The sequence below is a fragment of the Homalodisca vitripennis genome, chromosome 6 (genome assembly GCF_021130785.1).
Source record: "Homalodisca vitripennis isolate AUS2020 chromosome 6, UT_GWSS_2.1, whole genome shotgun sequence".
NCBI lineage: Eukaryota > Metazoa > Arthropoda > Insecta > Hemiptera > Cicadellidae > Homalodisca > Homalodisca vitripennis.
In genome coordinates this window covers 96586202-96599095 of record NC_060212.1, presented here as the reverse complement: position 1 = coordinate 96599095, position 12894 = coordinate 96586202, and the positions used below count along the sequence as shown (strand labels likewise).

Here is a 12894-nt window from a genome sequence, read left to right as displayed (position 1 = left end):
ACTACAATACAATCATTGCTTCAGATCATGTAAATTTCTTCACAATCTTTATGTTGAATTTAGCTTCATTTCACCTTCCTTTTATTCCAGTGTCTGGTATCTGACGCTATCTCAGACTTCACTCCTGGTCTCTCATTGTTTCACAGGAGCCCAATGAGACTGTCACTTCACCTATTTATAGGTGTCTCTGATGTCAATAATCTCAGACTTCACTCCTGGTCTCTCATTGTTTCACAGGAGCCCAATGAGACTGTCACTTCACCTATTTATAGGTGTCTCTGATGTCAATAATCTCAGACTTCACTCCTGGTCTCTCATTGTTTCACAGGAGCCCAATGAGACTGTCACTTCACCTATTTATAGGTGTCTCTGATGTCCATAATCTCAGACTTCACTCCTGATCTCTCATTGTTTCATAGGAGCCCAATGAGACTGCCACTTCACCTATTTATAGGTACCTCTGATGTCGAAACAATGTAAATGTTTCGTTTTGAGCTTCTTCGTCGTCGACTTTCTTTGGATCTCTTCAGACGAACATGACTCCAGCCAGATTCCAGGAGTCAGCTTAAGATACCAAACGTTGCAATAAAAGGAAGGTAAACTGGAGCTAAATTCAACATTCAAAGTAAATCAACCCTTTCTACAATATCTATGTTATCTCCAAAATTATTATAAATTTGTTATTTTTATAGAAATCTGACTAATATGAATAAATGATTTTATTCCTTCCAAAAACAACAAAGTTAATATGAAAAAATGAAAATCTTGGAATTAACTATATTCATGTCAGTTATTTAATTAAGATACTAAAATAAAACAAATATACAGTTAGTTACTATTTATTTCATTGTATAATTACTTCAGTAATACAATAAGCCTTAATATGATGTAAAAGAACATATTACCAATTTACATTGAAATAACCACAAATTAATTATAAATGAATTCTAAAAAACAACTTAAGAGTTTTTAATGATAAGAATGCACTAAATAAAATATTGTATCACTTATAATAAATTATGTACAGTGTCTATAGATTCATTTGCACTCAAACTATTTCAAACTGACTTAAAATTAGTTTGACTGTAGACTAATATAATTATAATATCTTCATATTCAACATTTTCATAGCTAGTTTATCAATCAAATCATCAGTACCCACTTTAATTAATAATTCAGTAGTTCAAATAATTATTGTATTTTTGCTGTTATCAACACATTGTTCATAGAATTATACTTATATACTGTTGGTTTAAAACAAAAACGTGAATTAAAAATGTTCACCTAATTATATTTCCGACGCCAATGTTGAGTATGCTTTCCTGCCACAATTAAAAATAATGTTAAAAAGCGTACATTGATAGCTATTGCAATTTACTCCAGCCTTAGTATTTTTATTCTATAGTTGATTTTGCCTTTCTCGCGATCAATAAAATATATATATACAGGGTGATTCGGTTAGTGTTACCGCCACTTTCTGAGCTGATTGTACTATAAAAAAAATAAAGAAAAAAGTTCATATAAACATGGGTCCGGAAATGCTTCCTTCCTTACTGGGTTATGGCCAATTGAAGATTTCACCAAAAATTGTGTGCAGGAGGTCAAATGATGATTTGCCGCGTGTTTATGAAGAGATATTTATAGGCGAAATATGCAACTTTTTCTAACGGATTTTTAGATGAGAAATTGAATAAAGTTCATCTCATAGCTGTATCTCATTTAGTTTTTTTTGTTATACTACAAAAAACAGAAATAAAATAATTTTGAAAACACTTTTTTAAGGTTTAACGGACAATTATTTTGTTAAATAGGCATTGAAGACCCACATTTTTACAAAGAAACTTGCAGAAAATTTAATTCTGAATAAAATTATGTGCCACACGGCTATTAACAGCGAAGTATTAGTTTCTGGAATTTAATTTTACAACAAACATTCTACCAAGCAAGAAATACGTAATTTAGTAAATAAACACTGTAATGTAATGATATAAGGTACACAAATAATTGATTAGCATACAATTGTAAATACGATTTTAATAGATTAATGCTCAAACTAAAAAACAATAATACTATTACTTTTTAGGACTATCCAAATGGTTACATCATGTACCTACATATCTTTGTCACGTTAGCTTTACAGAAGGTAAATTATGTTTTTATAAGTTGGTATCACAAATCAGCTGTTCAACAATACACTGCAATTTATTGAGGAATCCAAATTATTTGTTACCAATTCTGTACTAGTTTAATGAGTGCAATTTAATACAATTAATTTACTACTCGTTTGTTAGTGAAGTGTATTTTTAAAGTAACTTACTATCACAATTGCAATGCCTTTGTTATTTACAACGGAAGAAGAATATGCCGACATGGTATTTGTCTTAGGCGTTTGTGACGGAAATGCAACCGCTGCTACTGCAGAATACCGAAGACGATTTTCCTAATCGCAGAGTTCCAAACCCAAAAACGATCAGTGGATCATTTCGTACCCTAAGAGTAACAGGTAAACTTCCTAGTATTAATAATTATCGGGATCGCCCTGCCCAGAATAATGTAGATATGGAAGAGGCTATAATCATGGCTACTGAACGCAGTCCTGGTGTCAGTACAACGGCGTCTTTCTAGGCGATTCGCAGTGTCTCAGTCTGAAGTATGGAGAACTTTGCGCAAAAATAGCATGTTCCCTTACCATAAACAACAAGTTCAAAGTATTCAACCAACAGATCCTCCTCTTCGATTGGAATTTTGCAACTGGTTAATTAGAAACCGTCAACATCATAGAACCATTTTATTCACTGATGAAGCTCAATTTACCCGAGATGGCGTCAACAACCTTCACAATGAACACACTTGGGCAGAGGGAAATCCACATAGTAACAATCGTGCGCAACTTTCAACACAGATTTAGTGTAAATGTATGGTGTGGACTCATTCATGATCAATTAATAGGACCATTCATTTCTCCGAGGACATCTAAATTCCCGCATGTGTACCTAGAATTCCTTACAGAACAACTACCACTATTATTAGAAGATGTTCCATTAGCTGCAAGGTTGCAATATTATTATTTATCAACATGATGGTGCCCCTGCCCACTTTTCCCATAATGTAACAATGCACACTTAAACGAGCAGTTTCCCGGGCGATGGATTGGTCGCGGTGGACCACACACTTGGCCACCAAGATCACCAGATCTAACTCCATTAGATTTCTGTATATGGGGTTTGGATGAAGAACCTGGTGTACCAGGAAAAAGTAAATATACGTGAAGAGTTAATAAATCGAATTGAAGATGCCGCCGCACAAATCAAAAACAATCGTGCAGCGTTGCGGAGGATAACTCGATCAATCAGAAAGCGAGCTGCTAAGTGTATTGAAGTACAAGGACTGATTTTTGAACACCTGTTATGAAAGTGGTACGTAGTATTATAAGCTTTAGATGAAAAACAATAATTTATTTAAAACTTAATTTAAATTGCATCCTAATAAATCTTATGTGTAGGCTACTCTATGTCATTAAAATGCGGTTTTCCTTTGCTTTGGAATTTCTTGCTTGGTAGAATGTTTGTTGTAAAATTAAATTCCAGAAACTAATACTTCGCTGTTAATAGCCGTGTGGCACATAATTTTATTCAGAAATTAAATTTTCTGCAAGTTTCTTTGTAAAAAATGTGGGTCTTCAATGCCTATTTAACAAAATAATTGTCCGTTAAACCTTAAAAAAGTGTTTTCAAAATTATTTTATTTCCGTATTTTTTGTAGTATAACAAAAAAAACTAAATGAGATACAGCTATGAGATGAACTTTATTCAATTTCTCATCTAAAAATCCGTTAGAAAAAGTTGCATTCGCCTATAAATATCTCTTCATAAACACGTCGGCAAATCATCATTTGACCTCCTGCACACACAATTTTGGTGAAATCTTCAATTGGCCATAACCCAGTAAGGAAGCAATTTCCGGACCCATGTTTATATGAACTTTTTTCTTTATTTTTTTATAGTACAATCAGCTCAGAAAGTGCCGGTAACACTAACCGAATCACCCTGTATATAAACACAGCTGTGAGAAACCTACCTCTGTCAAATGACAACTAAGATAGGTTTCATAAAAGTTTTTAAATTGATAGTAAAATTTAGACTACTTTTTCTTTTGTCTCTGAACTGCTAACAGTAACTGAACTGCTCTTATCTGCTGCTTTGCACGCAATTTAGTAGCTGTTGCACTTGTATGATCACTGCTGGTTTGAGTAAATTTATTTCCGACGCCAGTGTTGAATTTGCCTAGTTATCATGATCAAGAAAACACGTCAAAAGGTGTACATTTAAAAGCATTGTTGTTTACTTCATTCTTAGTATTTTTTTGTTCCATAGTTGATTTTGCCTTGTTTTCCAATCAAGAAAATATATATCATAGATCAGAGAAGCCTATAGATAGCAACTTTGTCTTTTACATCTAATAATAAATATTTTCTAAAAATGTACAGTTAAAAGTAAATTACACAATTTGTATGTTTGTTTCTATATAAAATAAACAATATTTTCATTATTTAAGAACATTTAGAGCTCGAATTGATACATTAGTTCAAGATAACACTCCAGCGAACTTTCATGTAGTATAATTATGTATAATTATTGCCAACTGCTTCAAAGGCAATGTTTGGAACCAAATTTTACCCATCTTATCTGTTTCCTAAGTTAGATGAGTACTTACCTAAACGCTGAACTCTAAAAACTGTGTGAAAACTAAAGACTTTATTAGTACTCCTTAAACAGTTTACACACTATAAATTTAAACAAATTGAAAATAGTGGTTAAATTAGTTAAACATATGGTTGTGTTGTAACAAAACAACGCTTACACAGAACTGTTGACTACATTTGTCAGGCTCTTTCAGTTAATATTTCGCAGCTTAAGAGACCAAGATGGGATTTTGCTACTTTAAAGACCATTGGAGTGTAGTCCGGAGGGATTTTTGAAATAAGAATAGCCTACTTCATATCAGGGACCATAAGAATGTCCATGTAAAATTTCAGTACAATCGGTTGAATAGTTTACGTGTGAAAGCAAAACAAACAAAGGCACTTTCACATTTACAGTATTATTACGATATCAACAGTTTAGGCATAAATCAGTTGGATTGCTCATTGAACTTTGAAAAATTACATCTATTTTCTTTAGTTCGGAAATGTCCTCTTCTTCCAAGTTGGTCTCCACTCATGTGTAAGTTTATAATAGCACTGTTTGTGTATAGCCGAGTTGCACCCTGGGCACCAATAAGATGTCCTTGATTGATCACTTGGTGGACAGATTGCACATACCCGCCGTAATGTGCCAGGCAGGTGGCTCAAATAGTGTTTCTCACCTGGAACGGGAACAAGATATCGGAATGTGGTCAACGGCTCTATTCTTTAAGGTGGAAACAATTTTAAAATCGCATGGAATTTTGCAACATCATAAATGAGATAATTCTGGTTTAGAGATAAACGAGGAACTTGAATTTCTCCACATCCTCTCATTAGTTACAATAATTCTTTATGAACAATGTTTCAATCAATTAAACTGAATTAAAAATGAATATCCCATGCTGTAATGAATGCTTTGTCATGATTGGGAACAATTAATTTAAAATTGCATTTTATATTTTTTACTCAAATAATTTGTGTTATCTACATCATTATCAATATCAGTTCTTACAGGGACTGTTCCTACTCCATGTGCACTTCACTTAGGTGCATATATAGTCCAAAATAGTAAATTTCTTTGGGTGTATTGGATTGGTTTTTATTGGTTTATAACTTAAAACTATATACAGTAATGTTTTAATAACTTAAAATGTTTTAGATAGTGGTCATTTAATTGTATATACTGAAAATAATTGTATAGATTTAATGATAATTTAAATACATGCAGTATTAATTTGAGTTGTGGGAAGAAATGTAATTGATTATATACTGCGTCGTTAGCGAGGTATTTCCACTGGTTGTCTCTTCTAATAAACCATAACTTGGATATTACTATCAGTACAACACTAGGCATGCCTCAGATTTCCAACTTCTCACTCATCACCTAATCTTCTCCTAAAGAGGTCAACCTATATACGCATGAGCACAGTGTTTCAACAACCTGCCAGACCACATCAAGCAGGATACAGGAAGACCTTCAAGGGAAAATTCCTTCGGTAGCTTGATCCTTCTACAGCGAGAAAGAATATAATATGGAATAGAAGACCTAAAGAAGCATGATAATACAATTACAATTTTTATGGCATTTTTCTTTAAAACCAATACAGATCTCTATTATTGTGTAAATGAAGAATGATTGTCTACTGTCATACGACCATACAAAAACTTAAAGATTGCCACATTTCGAACAAATGAGTTCATTAGTTGTAATAATTAGAAATGACCCAATAGCAACACACATTGTCAAATATACAAAATTGTTGTAAAAATTTTTCAATGTTAAGTACCAATGAATGATGCTACTTTTTCAAATACCTTAGATATACTGGGTAAAATTGATATGGGTCTGTATTATTAGGGTCTCGTCTAGCTCCTTTTTTGAACACTAGTCTTACATCTGCATATTTTAATTGAGTGAGAAACTGATTAATCAAAGATTGGTTAATAATAAATGCCAAAGGTGTTGAAATGTTCTGCTTCTTCTTCTTCTATGGGGCAGCCTACTGCCATGCACTTAAGCCTCAAGGGCCTTTTGCGCACCTCGGAAGCACACCATGAGGCCTACCAGTCTATGATTTCAGCAGTTCCACAAACCGCTGAAAACAACCTATCAGGTCCTCCTAGGGAAATTCACCACCCTTGTCCAAACTACCAAAGATGGGATACCGCTCCCTTGCTATTGAAGGACAATCAAAGAGCAAGTGTTCGGCAGTTTCATCCTGCTCATCACACATTCTACAGAGCGGATCCTCCTGAAGGACTCTGTGAAGATGCTTCCTCAAGTGACAATGTCCCGTGATCAGACCTATAACCCGAGAAGACATTGATCTATTTAGTGAGAGAAGGTGAGACGCCACTCTGGAGGAAGGCGACTGTAGTACCTTTCTGCTCATTCTCATGCCCGGATGCAACCTCCACCTTCTCTCATATTCAGCGCCAACCCATTTCGTGACATCCCCAAAGGATTCACACCTTGGAATACCGCAGAACGTTTGAGGACCTGTATAATTGACGTTGATCCCCGGTTGGCCAGGGCATCAGCTCTTTCATTCCCGGGGATCCCCTTATGATCAGGAACCCAACAAACAGTTACATTGTTGATTCTGGCAAAGGAAGAAACGAATTGATAGCAATCCCAGACAAGTTTGGATTTGAACACACAAGAGTCCAGCGCCATCAGTGCTGCCTGACTATCCTTGAAAATATTGATCGTCTTACTCCTATATTGCAGACAAAGATTCTCACAAGCACATTCCATAATGGCTGTGACCTCTGTCTGAAAAAAATCAATAACTGACCAAAAATGAAAGATTGGTTAATAATAAATGCCAAAGGTGTTGAAATGTTAACTGCTGTAACTTTAAATACTTAGGACTGGAATTTCATCCCATCCAACAGACCCTGTATTCCTCAGACTCAAAATGTCATTATAGACCTCTTGAGCACTTATGGACTTAATAAAAATCAGGCTTGCTTATTACTAGTAGCAGTAATATTACTTAAAACTGAATAGCCGAATTAATCAGGGTCTTAGAACTAGTTTTCTCTATTACACTTACAAACATGGTATTAAAATGGTCGGCAACATGCTTGACATCAGTAAAAACATCTTAATTTACTTTGAGCTTTAGTGTGAATACCTAACTCTGATTTTACCACGTTTTCAAAATCATTTATTAATTTCAAAAGTACTTGTGTTTCATGTGCAAGTCAGAGTGTGCCAGGTCTGCGCTATGGGCAGCTGTTGTTCAATTAGCCTTTGAGCACATTTTTGAACCTAGTCAGAAAACAGGATATGATAATATAAGCAGTCAGTTACAATCGCTTGCAAAACAGTTCTTGAAACTTCATATGAAAGCACTGTCATTGTGAAATTTTCGTCTTTCTTGATTTTATTAGTCACTCTCTTAACCAAGTTCACATGAAAAAAGTATCCCTTTTTGTGTTTCACCGTGGAATAGTATGCTGTTTGTCCATTGAACTGCTTAACTCATTTTGTAATACTCCATCATTAATTGCACATCAATCATAAATCACATCAATCTGATGATGTTTTCAGCTGCCTTGACAATACTTGTGTTCAAAAACTGAATCTGAATGTTACAGCCAGTGGGATTACCATCAGCCTCCGTTAACACAAAACAACAAACCAACTGCATGGTGGCCGTGTGGAGCTGATAAACCAAAGCAAGTGCATTGGGGGGCACAGTGCCACACAGCAGATAATAAAATGATGTATGTCTAATTCAACTAATCATTTGTGAATAGAAAATGATAATCACATTCCACAAACAGGTTTCATTAATTTTAAAATTACTTAAACAAGCCTTGATAATTTTAATAAGACATTGTGACTAGGTGTGAGTATGCCACACCACCTGTCGCTTAACAGACTTGACTGAAGTTGCATGGATGAATTCAGGTCTATTGCTCATTTCATTCTCGTGGTGTCCTACAAGATAATCAGGTAGAAAAGAAATTTTGATACCCGTTAGGCAGACACAAGAGAATGGAGGGACATGTTTGTCATCAAACACAATGTTGCTTAAATAGCATTTTGTACATGCAAAATTTCAAGTCCATGGTTCAATTCGTTCTTGGGATATCCAGCAGAAAACAGAAGATAAATTTTACCAAAACTCAGTGATATGAGGGCGGTTTGATAACTTAGTGACTTCTTGAGTAAAACAATATTTTTTTTCGGCAAATAAACATTTTATTTTTCAATATAATTTCCTTTTAGCTCAATACAATTCGTCCAGCGTTTTTCTAATGTTTTTATTCCCTCCAAATAATAGATTTTCTCAAGGCTTCAAAATAGGCTTTTGTTTCAGTAACAACTTCTTTATTCGACCCAAATCTCTTACCGCCCAGCCATTTCTTTAGTTTTGGAAACAGGAAATAGTCATCGGAGGCTAAATCTGGAGAATATGCTGGATGGGGTAGCAGTTTGTAGACTAATTCGTGACTAGACAAGTGTGCACACGTGCATTGTCTTGATGGAACAGCAGTTTCTTCTTTGTCAAATATTCGCCAATAATCGTTTGTCCCTTCTCAAGGTAATCGAAGTGAATAACACCCCTTACATCCCAAAAAACTGTGGTCATGACCTTGTTGGCTGACAGACTCACCTTGGCCTTCTTTGGTCTACATTCACCCAAGCAACCCACTGTTTCGATTGTTCCTTGGTCTCTGGCATGTTGTGATGGATCCATGGTTCGTCCATAGTTACAAAATGGCACCAAAACTCAACAGATTATGGCTGAACATCGCTAAACACTTTTTTGAAGTGGTAAGACTGTTGTACTTATGGTTGAGTGTGAGTAATCGCGTCACCCATCTCATGGAAGACACAGAGTTTTTCATATCCAAATATTCATGTAAAATGTGATGTACCCGTTCAGTTGAGATACCTACAGCATGAGCCAACTCATGCACTTTCATTCTCCGATCGTCCAATATCATTCAATGGATTTATCAACGATTTCCGGTGTGATCACTTCTATTGGACGACCTGAACGTTCGACATTACTGGAGCTGGTACAACCACATAGAACTCTGTAAACCACTTCTTAACCATCGATATTGAAGGTGCAGAGTCCCCGTAGTATTTATCAAGTGTTTCCTTAGTCTCAGTGATGAATTTTTTAAGTAAAAATTAATGCTAAATCAGCAAACAAACTTCACTTTTGCCAATTTTGTGAAAATTCATGTGGTTGTCTGCCTTGAACGGCTATTAAACACCAACTGCACGACGCAGCTTGCTCAAAATTATAAAGTTGTCCACTGATGGATTACAGCTGACTGCAGCATTGATGCATTTAAAGTTACTGCATGGAGAATTCAAAAAATTCACTAACTTAGCTAAGCAAAATACACAACATATCTTATGAAAGTAGGTGAATATATAAAGTTTGAAAGGGTGTTTCCTTGTTAAGGAAATTCTAAAATAGAAAACGTTAGTATCTAAGGTTAATTTTAAAAAACCTTTAGTAATTTATTAACCCTTTTATTACTACGGGTTTATATGTAGGCCTGGTCATGGTGGTATTAGACAACCTAGGGCCTATATATAGGTCCTTTGAAAACTTAATGATTTGTTATGTTTATGTAACTTTTAATAGTGTATACATTGTATAGTCATGATATCTAGATGGCAGTGACTACTACGTCCTTGCCACATAAGATACACAAAGTCGTGTGTGGTTTTGTTTTTACATATGATAATTAATTGTTATTTTTATGCAGTATGCTATTTCTATTCTTAACCAAATTATTATTGTTTATAGGTAGAGATCATAATTGAGATGTTCTACTTATTTGTAAAATTCAGATTTGTCAGAGTTTTATTACTTTATGTACTCAACTTTTGTTTTACGTACATACCATTTTAAGTACAATAATTTAGTTTATAACAAAGAAATACAAACTAAATTATACACTTATTACAGTCTGTGTAAATATATGCAGTTTCTCATCTATGTTTAATTTTATACAATTTCAAACATATAGCATACTGAGGATAGTGATACTATAAAAATGTGTTGTCAAATAAATATATCTGTTAAATGGTGATATTATTTTTTCAAACACGCTGAAGTCATTCTTAATTACATATGAAATAGTATAATATCACGATTTTTAGCAAACAATTTCGGGCACTTATAAATTGCAAAATGTAATTTTTCAACAAATGTTTTCTTTTACATCTTAAATATAAAAAAGAAATAATAAAAAATAAAATGTGTATTAATAAGTAATTTTAGCCCCTTGAATGGTGAATAAATCAGCAATAAAACCTAAGGAAATTAGTAGAAGTTAAAACGATTATATATACATATATAAAACTGGAAAAGTTTACCATGGTGATCAAAGTACCCACCCATGCCAATATCTCTAACGGCTCACACACCAACATGTAGTAGCTTACGGTTTGGCAAAACAGGGTTAAGGAATACATTGTAAAAAAGACAAATATACTTGTTTCTATGCGTGTATTATTATTTTGTTACAAGTCCAACACTAGATAAAAACCAGATATATCGTCAACTTTTGATTAAATTTAGAATTTACAAAGCATGTTTGAGAAGCAAGTGCTGTTTTGGTACAAAATAATCAAACTGTGTTGAACAAAATAACTTTATTTCCATCAAGGTGTACATATCATCTTAAACAACTGAATTCCACCTAAATATAGAATCTGAAAAATATTTGGTTTACATTCTATTGATAATATTAGAGAATTGGGTTTAAAAGTAAATATTGGCAGACAATTTGAGTCATTCATATGCATATTAGAAAACTTAAACACATATTTTTCAAACAGCTCAATTATGATCCACCTAAGTATATTATACACTAATTTTCAAAACAAACAATGTATTTTATTTAACCCTTTTAATGCTAAGGCACCCAGAAGAGCTAAACAGTTTTATAAAAAATTAGAGTTTTTGGCAAATTTTGTACTATTCTTATTTGAGGCCATATCTTGTTAAATTTTTTATTTTGAAGAGGATTAATCAAAGAATAGAAGGAACTATATTTTTACATATTACTATATTTTTATGTATAAAAAACTAATATGTTTATGTATTACTAAGTAAAATTTGTGTATATAGTAATTTTATGTGTTTTAAACTATCACCATGAAAATCAGAACAGAAGAATAAATTTCATAAATATTTTTATCATTACTAAAAAAATAAAGAGTATGGATAAAATATAAAAATTGTCTCCATGCAACTATTATTCCAATGTGTGGTGTTTTAATCATATAAGATCAACAATAATGATTTTAAACATGAATATCTTATTAAATTCAAATAATTACAAAGAAAAAATAAAGAATACATCTAAAGTTAATAAAATATATTTGTAATAAACAAGACGTGGTCATAACAAACAAATGCAATATAGCACAAACTCTGAATATACTGATAAATCTAATACAATGTTTTAGATTCTTGAGAATCATTTACAACAAATATAACATATTTTTATAGTTGAATAAAATAACAGAAAGACACAACACAAGGCACAGCATCAAATTGCTCAAAACATAAACAACCAAACTGGCCTTGTTTTTATTTAACTTCAAAGAAATATAAAAAATCTGTCTTCAGCAATAAAATAAACAAATATTGAAAATCTAAAGCTTTTGGAATAAAAATAGAATCATTTGCAGCCAGCAGTATTAATAATATTGGCTAATAATAGACTTTTTTAATGGTGCGACAGTGTACGGGGGGGGGGGGGCTACAGCCGCCATCTTGATGTTAAAACACTCTGGTGTTCATTACACATCGTGCTGTAGTTGCACACGGTCAGGATCTCTTTTAATTTTCTCACTGTGATAAATTACAATATGTGCTTCAATTGAAAATCTCACCACTTGTGAAGTGTGTGCAGTGATAAGGATTTTTTTGGCAAAAAACCATAAAGCAATTGAAATCTACCACCAACTGTGTGAAGTTTATGGAATTGGAATAATGAGTGAAAACAGAGTAGGGCAGTGGTGTTCCGACTTTAAAAGTGGCCACACCAATGTTCATGACGATAGTCATAGCGGTCTGCAATCAAGATTGAAGATTTGATGTTGAAAATCAATGACAAAGGTTGTGAAAATAGCCATTTCACAATGACTGAACTATCAGAACATTTCACACAAATTTCACAAAGTTTACTTCATGAAATTGTTGTAGGGAAGCTTG

General features: G+C 33.5%; 1 protein-coding gene across 1 annotated transcript in view; it reads right to left on the bottom strand.

Moving 5' to 3' along the window:
• Positions 1–5051: 5051 nt before the first annotated feature.
• Positions 5052–12894, bottom strand: part of LOC124364586 (longitudinals lacking protein, isoforms H/M/V-like) — a 65103-nt gene continuing 57260 nt past the window's right edge. Inside the window, exon 5 of the mRNA XM_046820162.1 lies at positions 5052–5364. Coding sequence (XP_046676118.1) covers positions 5177–5364 — 188 coding nt within the window. The 3' untranslated portion in view covers positions 5052–5176. The remainder of the gene's footprint in view (positions 5365–12894) is intronic.